General features: G+C 66.7%; 1 protein-coding gene across 3 annotated transcripts in view; it reads right to left on the bottom strand.

Moving 5' to 3' along the window:
- Positions 1-526: 526 nt before the first annotated feature.
- The window catches only part of RXRA (retinoid X receptor alpha), a 91,259-nt gene continuing 73,021 nt past the window's right edge, over positions 527-18,764 (bottom strand). For all 3 annotated transcript variants that reach the window (XM_045082875.1, XM_013058548.2, XM_013058550.2), the window contains exons 5-10: positions 11,855-12,024; positions 9,419-9,548; positions 7,729-7,861; positions 6,690-6,781; positions 4,966-5,071; positions 527-3,504 (exon numbers count right to left, since the gene is read on the bottom strand). In XM_045082875.1, coding sequence (XP_044938810.1) covers positions 3,357-3,504; positions 4,966-5,071; positions 6,690-6,781; positions 7,729-7,861; positions 9,419-9,548; positions 11,855-12,024 — 779 coding nt within the window. In that variant the 3' untranslated portion in view covers positions 527-3,356. The remainder of the gene's footprint in view (positions 3,505-4,965; positions 5,072-6,689; positions 6,782-7,728; positions 7,862-9,418; positions 9,549-11,854; positions 12,025-18,764) is intronic.

The following is an 18,764-nucleotide window of genomic DNA, read 5'->3' as shown; positions in this document are numbered from 1 at the left end:
GGGATCTATTTTTAAACGCTCATATTTTGTTTCTCCTCTCACGTTTTCCTGTGTTTTTCTTTCCACGTTCTAACGCTGCTGTGGGTCCGCGCGGCACCAGGGGCGCCGGTGCTCCGAGAACAATCGCGCAGGGAAGAAAGTTCACAGTCAAACAGTCTCGGGAAGGCCAGCTGGCGACGGGGGAGAACAGAGCGAGGCTTCGAGAATCACTCAGAAGGGGAAGAAAACCCTGGACATCCGGGGCCCACCCTGCCCAAGGGGAAACGTCCGTGCCGTCTGCACAAAGCCCGCGCTGCGACCTCGGCCGTGCGAGCGCTTCCCGGAGAGCGGTCTCTCTTCCAGCCCTAGAAGCAGAAACCAAACAAGTCCCACCCCCCCACCATCCACGGATACATGAGGGATAAAATTACATTTGTACAAAAATAGATTTTTTTTTTTTTTTACCTTTCCCGATGCTTTAGACACTTTCTCTCTACTCTGTACTCATCACCCTCCAGAGGGCTCGCGGTGCGTCCCAGAGAGGGCCTTGCTAAGGGTCGGGGGCCGGTAAAGCTGCTTTTGCTCCAAAGCATCTGAAAATAGATGCACTCCTCGCCTTGAGATCCTCACGCAAACCCGGTTTCCCCACGGAGGGTCCTCACGTACTTGCTTACGTGAAGCAGGTGTATAGGAAAACGGGGGAAAGTCTCGATTAGAAACGAAGACAGAACGTTGGTGACTGCCCTGCGTGGGCCGTCGGCGCCGCCAGCCCCGCGCTGTCTCTGCAGCAGGACGTGTCATGCCACACCCCCGCGCCGACAGGGCACAGGCCACGCGCCCAACTCCATGATGGGGACGACATCAGCTGATGGCCCACTGGCCGCACATCAGGCCAGGCCCTGCCGGCGGCCCCCACAGACCAGGGGGCTCCACGCGGTGTCTGCGCTTGCCGCGGGCTCAAATCTTCGAGGAACAGGAGACATGGAGAGCCGGGGGCGCGGGGCCCTCGCCCCAGAGACCACGTGCTTCCAGGCGCGGAGGGCAGGTCGGCTTCCAAGGACAGCCCCTGCAGACGCAGGCAGAGTCGTCTTCGCTCCCTGCCCCCGATGTCACAGCGGGAACGTGAGTCCGCACAGCACTCCCGGGCCCCGGCAGCTCCCAGGCCGGGCCGAGGCGGGGACGAGCGAGGTGGCCAGCAAGCTGATGTTAGTGCTGTCTTTAGAAAATTAAAGATTGTCCCACCAAAATAATAATAATAATAAAAATAATTACAAAAATCACCTTAATTGAACCAGATTGATAACACGACTAGCGGTCCGGTTAAATAAAGCTCCTAGCTCTCTGACGAGCCCCGCGCCGTCTCCCCACCTCCCCACCTCCCCCACAGCGCAGGAAGCACGACAAGGACAGCCGACGGAGGAGAGGACAGCCCTGCGCGCCCACAGTGCTGCGCCCGCCGGCCGGACGGGCTGGGGGCTTCCGGCTTTCCAGGCCGGAGCCTGGGAGCCTCAGGGCTTTATGGACAAGCAGCCGGGGCCCCCGGGCCCGTAATGGGGAGGTTGTGCAGAAGCCGACCCTCCAAGAGACCCAGCCCTGGGCTTCCTCCACGGAGGCCCCCATGTGCCCAAGGACCCTGGCAGTGGAGGGGCAGGGGTGACGGGGCGCGTCCGACTGCGGAAGGAACCAGGGGCATCGGACGTGGGGCAGTCTACCGTCCCCACAACTGGGGGGACCCCGAGAGTCCCCAAGAGTGCCTGCGTCACTGCCTGTCACAACCGAGCCCCCACAGGCTTCCAAGACTTTCGGGAGAGTCTGGGAGCTGGGCAGGCCCTCCCCTCCTCAGGAGCCGCCGGTGGCAGAGGAAGGTGGCTTCCGGGCAGGCTTTCAGAGCCCTGGCCTGGCGCCTCACCGTCAGGTGGGCTAAGACCTCTGGAAGGCAAAGCAGGGCCACCTCCTGCCCCACAGGGCCTGGAGGCCCCGCCCTGCCTTGCCCTAGGTGGGAAACCAGACTCTGGGGAAGGCACCCCCAACCCAGGGCTGCTCATGGGGGCCCCAGGAGGGAAGCCTGGCTACAGAGCAACCCCTCAGGGGCTGAGGACACCAGAGCTGCCCACCTCCCCCGCCCCCTGCCGCCTCTGCTCGGGCCCCCAGCAGCGACAGACGCTGGGTTCGTGGAGTCTGAAGCGCAAGACCGGGAAGCACTCAGACCAAAGGGAGGGCGTTACAGTGCAAAAGAAGCCAGTTCAACCTGAGAGAGCCCTGCATGCCATGGAGCGCAGAGCGCCCCACCCCAGGAGGCCGCACCCCTGCCCCGGCCGGGGAAACACTACAAAAGCAGGCACCAGCCTGGCCGGGGGTGCCGTCAGCTGGAGCACGTGCTGGAGCCCCGCCTGAGGCGGTCACTCCGACAACAGCTGGGCTGGCTGTCCCCGAGGGGCATCCAGCTGCACGCCCCAGGACGCAGGCAGGCCACAGTCCCCGAGTCCAGGACTCGTCTGCACAGAACAGGCCGCCGGCGTCGGGGGCCCCTCCGCCAATAGCTCCAGAGGAAGCCTGCCTGCCCCTTCCCACTGGGCTTATCTGCCCACGAGGCCTTCTGGCTCCACGTGCCCCGGGGGGCCCCTGGCTCCCTCCAACTGCCTGAAGACCCCCCTGGACAAAGCACCCTCCTGCCTCCAACCTCTGCCCTCGACAGGTCAGCATGGCCCCGGACTTGGGGAAGGCCGGGAAGCGGGCTCATCCTGCAGAGACGGGGGCTGGCCTGCCCCTCTGCCCAGACTAAACCCATGGACAGAACTGAGGCCGGGCTGCACACGGGGTCTGCTCGCCCCGGCTTGCGTACGGCAATGCAGGGGGAGAAGCTGAAGCGGGGACTTGAAGAGAAAGGTCGGCGGGGAGGCGGGTGACCCCAAGCCCTGAAGCCTTGAGAGGGTCCTGGAACCCTGCTGGAGCAGCTCCTGTCCTGCTCGGCTTGGGGGTGACACGGCAAGTCATCTTTGGAAAAGGGGCCGCTCACCCTTCACGATGAGGGAAGCTGGCTCACCCCAGAGCCCCCCTCGCCTTGCTGGGGGGCAGGTGGAGTCTTTGTCCCCCTGCTCCTGAGCCTGGGTGGGGCACACCGGCAGGGGGCACCCAGGGGTGGGCCTGCGGCCCAGAGAGCTGGCCCCGCTACCCCGGGAAAGCTGGGACCCGGCTTCCCGCACGAGCAGCGCTGGGAACGGCGAGGTGGCAACACGGAGGCTTAGCAGGCCGCGTCCCCCTGTCCGCAGAGGCCAGGCAGGGAAGGGGCAGGGGACGCGGCTCGGCTGAGAAGAGCAGCAGGCGGCCGGGCGGGAGCGGCCAGGCCGGGGGCGGGCGCGAAGGACGGGCTGGCGGGCCTAAGTCATTTGGTGGGGGGCTTCCAGCATCTCCATGAGGAAGGTGTCGATGGGCGTGTCCCCGATGAGCTTGAAGAAGAAGAGATGTTCCAGGCACTTGAGGCCGATCGAGCGCAGGGCCGGCAGGCGCAGCAGCAGCTTGGCGAACCTGTGGGAGGGCCCGGTGAGGGCGCGCCGGCCACCCTCCCCGCCTCCACCCTCCACCGGGCACCCGGTGGCCTCCTGGGGACAGGACGGAGCCCGGAAGCCGCAGCAGCAGAGCCTGGCCTGTGCACAGCCTTAGGGAAGGGGGGGCCGGGCCTCTCAGGGAGCGGAGACGGCAGGCCCAGGCCTGGGAGCAGGAGCGCGCGCGGCAGCCACGAGAGTCCCGAAGGCCCGGGGCAGAGGGACTCAGGAGGAAGGGTCAGGGGCGCAACGGCAGCTGCTGCGGCTCGACAGAGCTTCACGGGGAGTTAACCGACGTGCGCTTGCTCCGAACACGAGCAGGGAAGAGCTACGAAGATGGCTCTGAGCACTGGCAGTGCGTCTGGTGGCAGTGGGGCGGTCAAGGCAGAGCGGCTCTGGGCCGGGGGAGCAGGTCTGGGCTCAATCCAGCCGCGGCTGGTAAAGCACTGGCGTCTCCTGTGCCGCGGGCCGGCACCCACCCCTTCCCCAGAAACGGCTCCGCTGGCGCCGAGCCACAGGCTCGATCCCCAGGCCCTGCCCAGCCGTGGGAGGAGATGAACAGGGAGGGGGGCGGGAGGTGCAGGGCTCGGGGGGGGGTCGCCAGGCTCGGCTGCTGCGTCCCCCCAGCAACGGCACGGACCCTTGAGGGGCCATGGGGCTCATTAATTATTCACAACGTCTGTATTTTAGGGGAGAAAGCCCTGTGGTTGGTCTGGCGGCCACACAACCCACGTTTTAAGGCAAAAAAAACGCAGCAGAGGCTGGACCGGGGCCAGAGAAAGCGGTTTTCTGCTGAGCCGGCGAGATGGCTGCGGCGGGGAGCCAGGAAAAACAAGCCTGCCCTCCGTCCTCCTCAGCAAGGTTCACTTTAAACCGAACCAGATGAGGGCCGTGAGGAGCAGGGCACAGCCACCCGTGCCCGCAGCTGCGCGTGCGTCCGGCGGGGGGTGGCGGGGGCTGGCGGCCGGCAGGGGGGCATGGCCCTCCCGAGAGAGGCCCTTTGCGGGTACGGGGGGGCGGACAGAGTCAGGACAAGACTCACGATGGCACCAAAGCCACAGACAGTCCCCCTTGTCACCTGCCGTGCACCTGGCACTGTGGACCCCGGCGCCCCCGGTGCCTGCACAGCTCTGCACACGTGTACAAGCGCCTATCATGTGCTGGCATCTGTCCCCGCTTCGGGCAAGCATGCCAAGACCCAGCTCTAGGGGAGCCCATGAGGGGCTGGGGAGGCCCTAGGGCACTGGCTGCACGCGGGCCTATGTTTGCAGGGGCAGCGGGAGCGCCGGGCACGTCCCCCATGCCCCGCACGGGCTCCCCCCCACGGAGCAGGGTGCTGCCTTCTAACTCACACAAAGGTACCAGAAGGGCCGGGGGGGCAGTCCTGCCTGGGGCGGGGGTCACAGGCCCCTGAGGCCCCCAGGGAGGCCGGGCTGGGGCTCACCTTCCCGGCTGCTCTGGGTACTTGTGCTTGCAGTAGGCCTCCAGGGACGCATACACCTTCTCTCGCAGCGCCTCCACCTCTGCCGGGTTCGAGAGCCCCTTGGAGTCTGCGGGGGAGGGGCCGCAGATCAGCGGCCTCAGCCCAGACTGCTGCCCGGGGCACCCAGGCCCGCTCCCCACCGAGGGCCCGCCCGGCTGGGGCCAGCCGCAGCCGGACAGGCTCCGCCCCCAAGGCCGCCCCTCGAGTCCTAGCTTGGGTCCCGGCTTGCCACTCGCTGGACACGTGAACTGCAGCCCACGCCTGGACGCCCGGCTCTCGGCTTCCCCATCGGGGGTCAAGTGCACTGGGCCACCGTCGCCCTCTCCTGGTCACCAGGGCAACCAGGCTGAAGTGGGAGCCGGTTCCTCTGAGAGGGAGGAAAGCTCAGAACCATCACCCGTACACAGGGCAGTGGGGGGAGAGGCTGACAGCCAGCCTGAGCCCTGGGACCCTGGGGCAGGAGCCCGTAGACAGAGGCGCCTGGACGTCAGCCACCAAAGCCTCCAGGGCCCAGGGCTGGGATCTAGGGAGGCAGCGACGGGCGTCCCAGGGCTCGAGCAGGTGAGCCAGCCCGGCCCTTCCGACCCGGTCAGAGCCCGCCCAGGCTGGCCCTCCTCTCGGCGTCCTCGTCTCCCGGGGCTCCCCACGACCCCCCACGCCCACAGAGACGAACCCATCTCCCTCCACAGCAGCCACCATGTCACATGGTATCACGCTAGGGCTCAAAGGCCCCAGGTCTGGCCCCAGCCAAGGGTGGCCCATCCTGACAGGCCTGGGGCAGACGCTGGAGCCCACAGCTGCCCACTGCTACCATCTGAAGCCAGTGAGCCCCACAGTGGCTCCGTGCTGGGACAGGCCACCTCTGAGCCACAGACTGGGGGGCTCACACCAGTGCCCTCACCCCCGGCAGGTACACCAGGGTCCAGTGCAAAAGCCGCAGGCCACCTGGGGCCCTGGCCACCTCAGGAACGCGCCAGGCTTCTCTGTAGCTCAGCACCCAGGCCTGGGGGGCCTCCGCTCTGGCCACGTCCTTCCCGCACCCGCAGCGAGGGACCCCGTGCCGGCAGCCAGGCCTTGCGCAGCCGCAACAGAGAGGGCGCCCGGCAAGGCTAAGCTGCGCGGCCCCGGCTCCCACGCAGGCAGGACCACAGGCTCAGAGCGTAAACCTGGGGAACAAGTGCCCCTGGATGTGCGCTGTCCCCGCAGGAAGACACTCATCTCTCCCACAGCCAGTTCCCTCAGCACTGGAGCTGGCGGAAAGCGGGAGGTCCGGGCCCAGCGCCCCGGCACCATCAGGGCTTCCCCGCTGGCTGGCCAGCCCCCCAGCTCCCTGCAAAGCCAGCAGCAGCCCCGAAGGACACTGCACCCCTGTGTGCGCCGTCCCCCCACCGCCAGCCCGGGCTCCAGAACTTGCCCACTACAAGTTCACGGAGAGGCTGCCTCTTCCAGGGCCCAGGATTCCAGGCAGAGTGGGGCCACGCTTTGGACGCAGCACGCAAACCACAAGGGGTGAGCACAGCTCCCCAGGCCACGCCAGGTGTCGTGCTCACGAGCGCGGTGAGAAGACGGCGGCAGGGCTCGTCTCCCCTCACAAGGAGGGATGGGCGACAGGCCCCACGGCGCAGCGGCCGCGAGCGCTGGGGGCCCAGAGCTGGCCGGCAGGCCGTGGGCCGGGGAGGCCGTACCGGGGTTGAAGAGGACGATGGCGCGCAGGCAGCCGAGCTCCGTCTTGTCCATCTGCATGTCCCGCATCTTGGACACGAGCTCCGTCAACACCCTGCAGAGGAAGCGGGCCACCACCGCCGTCCGGTCAGACTGCGCCCCCCCAGCGCCCCCGCCGGAAAGACCCTGAGGACAGGCTCCCTACGGCCCGAGGCCAGGCCCTGCGGCCCACGGGAAAGCTGTTCTCCCCAGGACGTGGCCTTCCTTCCCCCTACCTAGCTGCCGGGCGGGGAGACATTTCGCTTTTTGTTACCAGACACTCGTGGCCAAAGCAAGCCGTGGCTCCTTGTCAGAGGGCAGGACTCTGAACCACCCCCGGCTGGCCCAGCCCCTGTGGGCCGTGGCGTGCGTCTGTCTGCAGCTCCCTGCGGCTTGAGCTCCCCGACCTCCTCTGCCTACTCACGGGCCCCCAAAACTCGACAGCCGTGCCCGGGGAGGGCTCAGCGGTCGGAGACTGGACAGGGAACGAAGGACGGTGGCCCAGGGAGGGCCTGGACGGTCACCCCGTGGAGCCGGGGGTCCCCGACGGTCGGCAGGCAGCACAGGGAACAGATCCCTGGGAGCCTGGAGGTCAGAGTCAGAGGGGACAGGTGCTCCAGAGGGTGCCCCGAGGCCACGCTCCCGTTCTGTTCACTCAGAGGGCAAGGAGGAGCTGGGTGTCCCTGACGCCGCCTGCTGGAGTCTAAGCGCCCTGCCACCGTCGCCTCCTCCCAGCAGCTGGACACAGACGGGCAGCTCGGAGCATGGCGGGGGCCATGTCTTTAAACCCAAGCAGATCCCAGGAAGCCATACTTTCTAGAGGCCTCTGTGGACACCGAGGCGCAGCCCTCCTAACCGCCAGAGCTTCAAGGAAGAGAGCCAGAGGAGGCCCGTCTGCCTGTCCCGCTGCGCGCTGGGCGTCCCCAGCACGGGGACGTGCAGAGGCCAGAACCTCGCCCTCCTATGTCCACATCGACACCCTCCGGGGACAGAAGGGGCCACAAACCCAGGCGGGGCCCCCACCTGTCAAAGATGGCGCCCACGCCTGCGCTGTGGGCGCTGTTCCGGTGGACGTGCAGCCCGGTGGCCAGGAGGATCCCGTCCTTCACGGTGATGGACCGGTGGGAGAAGGAGGCGATGAGCAGCTCATTCCAGCCTGGGGGGAGGAGGGGGCGTGGTCACACGGGGGCCCCCCGGACGGGCTGCCACTCAGCCCTCCACAGGCAGCGTGCACTGTTGCAGAATGTCCCACAGGGGGTTCTGGGGACTCCGCATCCCAGGGCTGTGGCACAGAAACGCTCCTGAGCACCAATGTTGAGGACATGCCTCTTCCTTCTGTGGTGCAAACTCGGGCAGTAAAGGCCCTGAGAAGTCCCGCACAGAACATCTTCTTTGGCTCTGTGTAACCCACGTGCTCCCCAAACCCACGCGTCCTGGGAGGTCCCTTCCCACACAGGCAGGACACTCGTGCCATGGAGGATGTGGGGATCCTCTCTGGGACGGCCACGGAGGAGCGGCCACCCACCTGGTCTCAGCGGCAAACTCTCCAGCTACTGCGTGCTACGTGGGGCACCACAAAATAATAGATTCTTAAACTAAAAAAAAACCGCATCCTAGAGCCTCGGGCGGACGGGACACTCCCTCTACGTGGGCTCCCAGCAGAGACAAACCGGAGGAGACGTCCCGGGTTAGGAGAAAGTATGGAAGCAAACCTCGAAATAGAAATGATTTCTGTGCCGGGCTCTCAAGGAGTCCCATGGACGGGAGCCCCAGCCGCCTCCACAGAGATGGCCCTGTCCACAGCTACACTCCCGGGCCGAAGGCTCTGGGCTCCGCGGCACAGCGTCACGCCGGCTATCCCACTTCCGACCACCTACAGTCCTCCAGAACTAGAGCCCCATTTTTCAGAAGGAGAACCTGAGGCCCGGTGCAGGCCAGAGCTCACCCCATCACACAGGGAGTCAGGAGCCCCGGCCCCGACACCTTTGCCTTGTGGCTCTGGGCGTCAGGTGTTATGCCCCAACTGGAGGCACCCACAAGGCCAGGGATGAGTCCTGCTGCAGGCCAAGCTGGCCCCAAGAGCATCTGTCCCCCCACAGCGGGCGCACAATGCATCACTCTGCCTCTCCCTGCCAACCCCCTCCCCCGGGGCCTGCCCAGCGTCTTCCTACCTCTGGGCCGGCCACCACCTCTCCCGCTACCCCAAGCGCACCCAGGGCCCGGCAGGCATGGGGCAGGGCTGCCCTCTGACGTTCCCACGCACCAAGCACGTGCAGACGGCCCGGTGGGGCAGGAGGCCGGTGGGGTGGGGGTGCTTTCTGCCACCCCCCACGAAGGCCCAGCACCCCGCACAGCTGGCGACCCGCCCCTTCTGTCCCTCCAGCAGGAACCTGCACTCGGCGTGCCTGGAGCATGTCGGGAGCCAGGCCTGACCCGAACCCCAGAGTCTGTGCTCCTACCCCCTGTGAGGAGCAGAGGCCTCAGGGCAGGGAAAGGTCGGAGCACACACCCTCCAGGGCAGCCTCTCCAGGGTCCCCAGACACCCCCTGACCCTCCCAAAGCCACTTAGAGACCCGAAACCGATGACCTCCTTGTGGGTGGGGGGAGCAGGGCCAGACGGGAGCCCTACACTGCAGGAGAAAGGGGTGTCCCCCAGGTCCCCGCCCTCTCCCCCCACCGACCCTTCCCTGCCAGGACCAACCCAGTCACTCACCTGCCCTCAGCAGGATGACCTGGTCGTCCAAGGGCAGCTCAGAGAAGTGCGGGACCCGCTTGGCCCACTCGACCAGCGTGAAGAGCTGCTTGTCCGCGGCCTGACAGATGTTGGTGACGGGGTCGTTGGGCTGGGCGGGGGAGAGACACCCACTGAGCGCCCGGCTGAGAGCACGGCCCAGACCGGGCCCCTGCTCCATGTGCTGCCCCAGCCCTGGGCAGAAGATCGGCCCCAGGCCCGTGTCCTCGCCCCCCGAGCCCGTGGCTAGTGCTGCTTTGCGCCCCGCTCTGTGGGCAAGATCTAGGGAGGGTTTGAGGGGGGTCCGGGTCATCACGGGGTCCCCAAAGAAGGAAGCAGGGGTCAGAGACGGGAGCCCGTGAGCAGGAGAGAAGCTGCCAGCTTGACGCTGGAGGAGGGCCCGGGCCGAGGAGGCGGCACCTCCAGCAGCGGGAAGGGAAGCGACGTCCTCCCCAGAAGGAACCAGCTCTGGCCACTCCGCGACTCGTCCCGGACGCTGCCTGCGGACTTCAGACCTCCAGGACTGTAAGACACTAAAATCACTGCTGTAGGAAGGCCTAGGTGTGGGGGCCAAGTGCCCCCAGTCACAGGCAGGGAAACGGAGGTGCGGGCGCGAGTGCCAGGCTGGGGGGCACTCTGAGGACAGTGGCCAGTGCCGACGCCTCTGGGTCACTTCTTCCTACCGGGTGTGGAGATCGCACACAGATGGGGGCATCAGAGGCCCTTCCAGAAACTTCTAGCCGGAAAAGACTCCCCCTCATTGTCACAGATGAGGAGACCCAGGTAGGCCTCAGGGGAGTCCCCTCGGGGCTCCTGACCAGCGGACCCTCTGGGTCCTGAGCGAGGGGGAGGACGACAGCCACACACGATGGCCGGGGCATCCTCTGAAGAGCTCCCTGCCTCGACAGCAAACAGCTGCCGCACAGGGAGGTTCAGTTGGAACGCGCGGGGCCCGCGGGAAAGGCCCGCTGAGGGCACATGTGGGACGCCCGGTAACAAAGTGGCACAGAGGCCACAGGGTTGGAAGGGGCTGGGGTGTGCAGACGGGGACACGGCGCTGCACACACAGGCGTCAGCCAGGGTTTCTGGGGCACAAGGGACCCCCAGCCCAGGGTGCCAACACCCAGAGCGCCCCCACACTGGCCCTCACCCCAAGTCCCTCCTCCGTCCCCGGCAGCAGATTCGGTGCAATCCAGAAGCCCGGGGCCCTGTGCCACACCCCGCGGGTGTTCCTCCCACCCCGCAATTCGCACGGGCACAGGGGCCACCCACACGGAGTCCCTGCGTGAGACGCACCCAGCGGCCAGCACGCCAGACGCCAGGGCTGGGTTCTAGTGCATTCCACCATGGCCAGACTCTGCTCCTCAGAGGCGCGGGGCAGCCCCGTGCGGGGAGAGCCCAGGCCCAGGCAGGCAGGAAGGCAGGCACTTGCTGGGCACGAGATGGCGCTCCCTGCTCAGCCGGCGCCTCTGTGGGGTCCACACCAGGGAGCAGAGGGCGGCCCCGGCTGCTCCTGAGAATGTCCTGGCTTAGCAACCCTCTGCCCGCTTCCCCGTTCCTTCTGGAGTTCCTGTGCAACCGTGAACGCCTCGAAGCTGGCCTCCCCTCCCCTCACTGGGACTGCAGGGGTTGGCCCCATGTGCGCCTTCTCCCTGACAGGGCACGGATCTGAGGGGGGGCCGCGGTGTGCGGGGAAGTGCAGGGGAACAGGCACGGCCCATCACCCGGCCACGGGGGCCTGGCGAGCACACGGGACCCTCCCAGCCTGGGCTCTGTGTGAGTGCCCACGGGCAGGCGGGGTCCTGGCTGGAGCTGGGCCGTGACCAACCACCACCTCCAGGCACCAACACACCACACGCCCCACTACTGGCTGCCGCGTGCTGGGGGACAGGAAGGAAGCCCTGTGCCCCGTCATGGGGCCAGACACACCTTTGCAGGGCCATGAAGGCAGGCCGGCGGGAAAGGGGCCCCCGGGAAAAGGGACACCTCGGGCCAGACAGAAGCCTGAGGAGGAATCAGGGGGAGCCACACGTGCAAAGGCCCTGGAGTTGCAGGGCACGAGCTGGTTCTGTCCAGCACGGTGGCGGCCGCTCTGGGCCAGGCAGAGGACAGAGGGAGGGAGGCTGCTGTGACCTCAGGGTCAGCCACAGGGCTCTGATCCCAGCCCTGACCCCACAAGAGGACACAGGTGAAACCACCCCGCGGCCTGCACGCCTGGGGCAGGTACAGGACTCCCGAGACCCAGCTGAGCAATGGCCCGAGGCCACAAGGAGCCGGACAGCACGTGCTGTGTCCTGGCGTTCAGCACTGGCCATGACAGCTTGGGCCTCCAGCACCACCCACCAGGGGCCAACGGTCCCCGAGCAGTGCTGGCCTTGCCGCCCCGGGGGAGGCCGTGTGTGCAGGGGCAGAGCTCACCGAGTTGGGGTTCAGCCCCATGTTTGCGTCCACATACGTCTCGGTCTTGGGCTCGACAGCCAGCTCCGCCTCCAGAATCTTCTCCACCGGCATGTCCTCGTTGGCGCTGCTCGTGGACTCCACCTCGCTCTCGCTCCTGTCCTTGCCCCGCTGCCTCTCCTCCTGCACGGCTGCAGGGGGCGGGGGGGGGCGGTCAGCCCGCGACTCCCTCAGCCGTCAGGAGCCAAGCAGCACCAGCCGAGCCAGCGCGCCCGCCGGGGCCACAGAGGGAGGCATGGCTCAGAGCTGGACAAACCCTGCCCCATCTCTGTCCCAGGTCTGGCCTCTGGTGGCCAAGTGTGCCCAGAACACAGGGTACAACCGCCCTACATTAATCCACCCAACACACCGGGCCACACCAGCACCCATCCAGGGCCAGGCACACAGCGGCCAGAGTACACAAGGCCGCTCTCACGCAGCTGACTGGTTGCTGAGCAGCACTCCCAGCATACAGTGAAAAAAGCTTCAATGGACTATGGACAAAACCAGGAAGGCTTCCTGGAAGAAGTGGCAAAAAAAAAAACCAAAAAAAAAACAGGTAACAGTTCAGGCAGAGGCGGCAGCATGTGCAAAGGCCCAGAGCCGGAACAGAGCCACTCCTGATAAACGGAGACCTCTCCCACTGGCTGGAGAAACACCGCAAGGGGTGCCAGTGGGGGGCAGGAGGCACGTTCCTGCACAGGGTCTGACGAGCCACAGGAGAGAGCACGGCACATGCGTCTCCAGCTGTAGAAAGAAGAAGGGTCCCAAGGGAGACCAGAAGCAGGAGGCCAATCCCTAGTGTGAGCCAGGATGCCCCAGGCTGGCCTGGTCGGGGTTGTGGGGAGGGCTGAGCACAGGGGTGGTCAGAGGGTGGTCAGGGGGTGGCCTAGCAGGGAGGGAAGCCTATGCAGGGAGACAGAGAGGCAGAGATGGAGGCATTGACTTCCAAGCAACCCCACGGAGCCCCACGTGGACAGGTCTGCTTACAGACCTTGGGCCACGGACCCCCACCCCCCAGAGTCCCACTAGCCCCCGACACGGCTCCTGAGGTGGCTTCGGCCCCCTGGGCTGACCCCCGTCTCCTCCCCCTCTGCTTTGGTACTAGCACCAAAGGCCCTGGCCTGGGGCAAGCGAGTCAGCAGTGGGGAGACTCGCCACGGGCCGGGAAGGGCTCTCCACATGGCGCTGGTCAAGCCTGAGATGGCTAGGCTCTGGGGCCCCCAGAGGCTGTCAAAGCAGCACCAGGACGGGCCTCCCCCAAGGCCACCCTCTGCAGTCATGCTCTCCTGAGCCCCAGACGCGTTGACACGCCCCAGCACCAGACCCCTGGGGTGGCCTCGGCCTCCACAGGGCCGGCTCTCTGCCCCTGCCCCAGACAAGACCCTCGGCTTCTTGGGGCCCCTGGAGACCCCATCACAGAGTGGGAGCTTGGTGACGGGACTCAGACCTCTGTCCACATGCCCATCCCAGAGGAGAGGAAGAGCCTGGAAATGGCCCCACGCTGCAGAGCCCAGGGGCACTGATGAAGCTGGGCCCACTCCAGGTCCGGAAGGCTCCTCACCAGTAAGGACGCACACACCAGGCCTGGGTCCCTCACAGCACCCCAAGCAGCTCCGGCTGCTCACCCCTTACCAGAAACCCCAGGGCTCAGAACAGGGCAGCAGCCATTCTCAGGAGATGGCCCCGGGCAGCCCCTCCTCCAAAGACCACCGCCAGCAGACCAGTCTGCTGGGCCCAGCACACTCCACGGGCCCTGCAGAACCTTCACCTGGACAGACGCCCAGACCACCTGACGGGAGCTCGGGCCACGTGGCAGCAGCTCCCACCACCTCCCAGACCCTCACCACCCCCGTCCCTGATCACGCTCCGAGGCTCTGGTACACAGCCCGCTGCCGGGGGCCCCAGGGCAGAGCATGGAGATCACACACAGTGACGTGCACGGGGGGCTGAAGCCGCCCAGGGCGCGCCCCCGCAGAGAAGCCAGCTCAGGTCAGCGGAGTCCGACAGCTGTAGGTAGGGCCTCGGGCCCACCGCCCAGCTTCCAGCCAGCCTGGAGGGGCCGGCTCAGCCAAGGGACCTCGAGGCCTTCCCAAGGCTACCAGCCGCACGCTGGGACCTCTCTCCCTCCGCCGGGCCTTCCTCAGGCCACCTCCTACTCCCTATCTCTGACCCATCGCAGACGGACATCCCCAAAACCAGGTTGGAGCCCCAGTCCCTGCAGAGCCACAGCCTGGCACCCCGCCCTCACCCCTCACGCTCCCGTGGGACTCCACACTCAGTGCCTTCTTTCCGGGTCCAGCGTCCTGGGGCAGGGCCTTCTGGAGAGCAGAAGATACGGCCCCTCCCGGGGCTTCCTGAGTGCGACAGCCCTGGGCCTTCGACGGAGCTGGGCTTCCTCTCCAAGGGCCGGAGCTCTCCAGGGGACCACACATAGTACCCCTCCGAGAAACCCTGGACCCACCCCCCGGCTCTGGCTCTGAGGGCCCAAACTCAGACTGTCTGACCCGTCCCTCTCCCCTTGGGCCCTGCACTGGCTTCGGCAAACGCTGAGGCGCCAGCAGGAGGGCGGGTGACGCGGCTCTGGCACCCTCTCTGCCCAGCCTTGGCTCCCAGCGGGCCCTGCTTCCCGCGTCCGCAGCTCCCAGGATCGGCCGGTCCTCACTGCTCTCACGCCTGCAGCCCAGGGGTGTGGGGGGTCCCCGATGGTGCTGGCCCCAGGGGTTCCCACAACATGGCCCACAGCTCCCTAACCGTCCACATGAACACCTCTTGACCACCCGTGGGCCCCTGAGGGCAGGCCCCATGTCCCTCGTGCACGGACAAGTGGCTGTCCGGGCCCAACCCCGAGCCAGAGGCTACGCTCTCTGGGACCCAGAGCACCGACTCAAGCGAGGGACTTGCCATCCACACGGCAATTCTCAAGGCGGGTCAGCCAACACCTTCACGCCACACCAGCTGGGCCAGGAGCCCCGGCAGGAGGCCCCAAGTCCGAGCCACTGCGAACTTAGCTCTTCCACAGACTCTGACGGCAGGGGTGTCCACGGGGGCTCGAGCCGGCATGGCTGCGGCCGGCTGCCCATCCTCTGGCCCCTCCCCAGCCGGGCCTCTGGACGCCAACAGGGGGTGGGGGCTGGGCCCCTCGTCGGTCCCCCTCGGCCACAGGGGGTGAGAGTCCAGGAGAACCACCCGAGCCACAAGGCCGGCAACCAGGGTGACACACCCGCGTCTAGGCGGGCCCGTGTCCCTGAGACCCGGAGGATGGGGTGGTCTTCCAGGTCTGTGCTCTGGGCAGAACCCGAAGCTGTTAGAGCCAGGAGGCCGCCAAGAGGCACCTCGTCTTACCAGCTGGGGCGACAGGCCCGCAGCAGCCGAGGGGCCCGGCTGAGCTCACAGAACAGTGGGCGGCTCCAGGCTCAGGAGTCTGGCAGCCCGGCCTCCTGGGTCCTGCCCCGCCCTGGACAGCCCTGTGGCTGCGCGTGCTCGGCCCCGGAGCGGGGAAGCACGGTGCTGGCCCCGGGCGGGACCCTCGAGGCGCTCACGGCTCCGTGCCTCCTGCTCCCACACTCCTCACACGCGGCCGGTGGTGGGTCTCCTCTCACTGCACAGACGGGACGGACGGGGTGGCCGTAAGGCGGGGCAGCACCCAGAGTGGGGTGGAGGTCCCCAGCACCTGCCTGCTCCGTGGGGGCGGCGCGAATTAAGGAGCCAACGCTCCGTGAGGCACTTTGAAGCCGCGGAGGCTGGCAGCTCCGCATGGCATCATTATAAATATTATGGTTTTATTTATAGACACGGAGGGGGCAGGAGGGAGCCCGGGGACTTATGTCTTGCCAGCTCAATCACCTTTCAGACAGAGTCATGTTTGCCTTACGTTGTGCTGGCGCCAGGAAGCCTCAGGCAGGAGGCGTCTGCGAACACGGGGCCTCATTATACCCCCAGGCCGGAGCCCTGTGGGACCCTGGGAAGACCACAGAGGCACAGGCTGGGAGGGGGTTCCACACCCAACAAGACCGGGGTCCCTAGCATCTGCGGAGATGCTGATGTGGGGATGGGGGGGCAGAGCAGGCCACCCCCGTCCTGGTGCCCACCGCCACCCCTCCCGGCTGCTGGGCTGGGCAGGAAGCCAGGACGTGGGCAGGGGGTGTCTCTGGAAGGCAGCACCCCAGCCTGCTGCCAGTTGGCTGGGCCCTTCCTCTGTCCCGTGTGCAGCCCCAGGACAGACAGGACTGACGGCCCAGAGCCCCTTCGTCCGACCCAGAGAAGGAACCATCCTGCCGACTGGCTCTCCAGCTCAGCGGACACGTCCCTCCCGCTCTCTGGGCACTCAGTCCAGGACAAGGTGTCGGCATGCAAGAGTGACCCCGCACATGCTCTCTCTCTCTCTCTCTCTCTCTCTCACACACACACACACACACACACACACACACGCTCTCTCTCCGCTCTCCACCCCACATCACCGCTGTCCTGTTCCGCAGGGAGCCGCTGCGCCACCACGGTCACCTGAGGAAACAGGCACAGGCAGTCACCCCCTCGATGTCACCGGGGCGGTGCGGGAACCCAGCTGGGCTCTTTGTCCACAGCAGGAATGTGTGGGGCACTTGTGCAAGCACACGCACACGCACACGCACACATGCAAACGTGCACACACACAGACGCGCACGCATGCACACACGTGGTCAGGTGACGGAGCTCGGAAAGCAAAGGGAGGCAGGAAGGAAGCAGGGAGAGGCCTTCCTGGAGGGAAAGAAGGAAGCAGAGAGGCGGGCAGCAGGGCGCTCCTCCAGCCTGGGCGGGCGTCACCCCAGGTGGGGCCAGGCCCCCATCAGACCGGGAGCGCCAGCAGCGCCCCCCACCAGCCCTGCCACCGTGCGCTCCAGCAGACAGGCCCGGGCACAGCCTGGCCAGAGGCCGGCATTCCCACCTGGGCCGCAGCCCCCACCTCCCCGGGAATGCGGCTGAGCGAGTCCCAAGCCGGTGCTTGTGTACGCAGGCCCCTGCATTGCCCAACAGAGATGCTATCTGCCAGCACCAAGGAGGGGTCTCGGTCCCTTCTGAGCCAGAGCGAGCCACTCCTGAGCTCTCCCTGAGGGTCAGCCAGTCCGGATGCCAACCCCGAGCTGCTCCGTCCCGCGCTGCATTGGGGGACACCGTCTGGGTGCAGCCCGCTTCCTCGCTCGTCCCGGGGCCCTGATCACAAGCTTCCCTGCAGGGCTCCGCAGCCCAGGCCAGCCTGGAAGCCAACACCTCCCATCCTCTGCGCTCCAGGCCAAGCCTGGCTGGCACGGCCCCCACTCCCTGGGGGTGCCACGCTGCCCTGCTGCTGCCAGGGGCCCCAGCTCGTCTCCGAGACAACAAAGAGGAAAGGAGCGGTTTCAGGAGAGTTCCGGGGGGACAGGGCAGTTCCCAGCACCCAGCCACAGGCCTCGGGGCCTGGGAGACCCTGGAGCTCCCTGCTGGACCGGTGCCAGAGTCACACTGGGGCCACTGGTCACTCCACTCAAGACAGAGGCTGTGCACTGGGCCCCGAGCACTGAGCAAGCACAGGGGAGGGGCCCGGCTGTGTGCTGCTGTGTTTCGGGCAGGAGAGAGCTCCGTGGGAGGGTTTTTACTGCACGTTCGTGACTTATAAATCCAATACAAGGCAAGAAGCAGGTGGGCCCTGCCAGGATCAGGTATTTATCTAACGGCCCATAACTCAGGTCTTGAGGGCCATGTGCTATCTCAGGAACGCACCCAAAGCACCAGATTTATCCATCAGATGAGAGAGCAAGGCAAGAGAGACACACAGGCTGGAGCGACTCCGGACCGAGCTGACGGGGGCAGCCCAGCCGCCCCCCACCTCTGCAGCCCGTCTGTCTCCGAGAAGCCCAGCAGCACGGGCAATGGGGCAGGGTGCCCAGTGAGGCCCTGCACACAACACCCTATCCCCGAGGGCACCAGGGCAGGGGCCAGACCAGGCCTCTTGCACCCTGGGACCCTGGAGCTGCACTGGGACAAGACAGGCATCACCCAGTCTCTCCCAGGACGAGCAGAGGAGGCGGCAGCTGGAGTCTGATGGCGCCCAGGCTCCAAAGCAGCCAGGCTGAGGAAGAGCTCAGCATCTCCGCAGCCGTCCAGGAGCAGCTCTACCGGCTCGTGTTCTCAGCCTGAGCACACGCACGCCCTCTGGCTGGGCTCACGCTCTCCCCACACCCTCCAGTCTTAGGGCATCAGGCTGGACATCGGCCCGCAGCTGGGTTCCCCGACTGACACAGACCCCACCAGGGGCGAGGGCCTGCCTGGTAACGTGACAATCATGGTCAGCGGACGCCTGCCCACAGCTCAGTGCTCGCGCCCAGCACCCAGCATGGCGCCTGGCACCAGGAGAGCTGCCTTGGCAAGCCAGCGGTCTCGGCACTAACCCAGGCTTGCCCTGTGTTAGGCTGTCCTCAAGGGAGCCCGAGCCTCCCGCAGCATGCTGGCACCCAGCCCTCTGCCCAGGCCCCACACCTGGGCACACACCTGTCTACTGACTGCGACATGCTTGCCCTGCCCGAGTTCCTATCCCAGCAACAAAGCTGCATGGACCTCCCCCAGCAAGGCCTCCCTGGTTACAGCGGCATCCAGGGGAACCGGGGCCAGATGCACATGTCCCCCGGCCGGGCACAGGCTTCCTCCACCCGAGATGGCCTGCGGAAGGAGGGCAGCACTGGGAGCCAGACGCCTGCGTGCCACCTGGCGTGCGACCTCAGGCAAGCCCTGGACCCTCGGCTTCAGTCCCTGCACGAGGAAGAGTGGGTGGACCGAGCAGTACAGGGAACAGGCACCCAACCAGAAGGCCTGGGGGCACCCACTCCCCACGGACGGCGCCGGCCCCGGCGGCTCAGTGCCGGAGCCCGCGGCTCCCCTT

This window comes from Mustela putorius, unplaced genomic scaffold (genome assembly GCF_011764305.1).
Source record: "Mustela putorius furo isolate JIRA1106 unplaced genomic scaffold, ASM1176430v1.1 tig00000596_pilon_pilon_pilon, whole genome shotgun sequence".
NCBI classification, from domain to species: domain Eukaryota; kingdom Metazoa; phylum Chordata; class Mammalia; order Carnivora; family Mustelidae; genus Mustela; species Mustela putorius.
The sequence above is the reverse complement of the archived record's forward strand: the minus strand, read 5'-3'. Positions and strand labels throughout refer to the sequence as shown.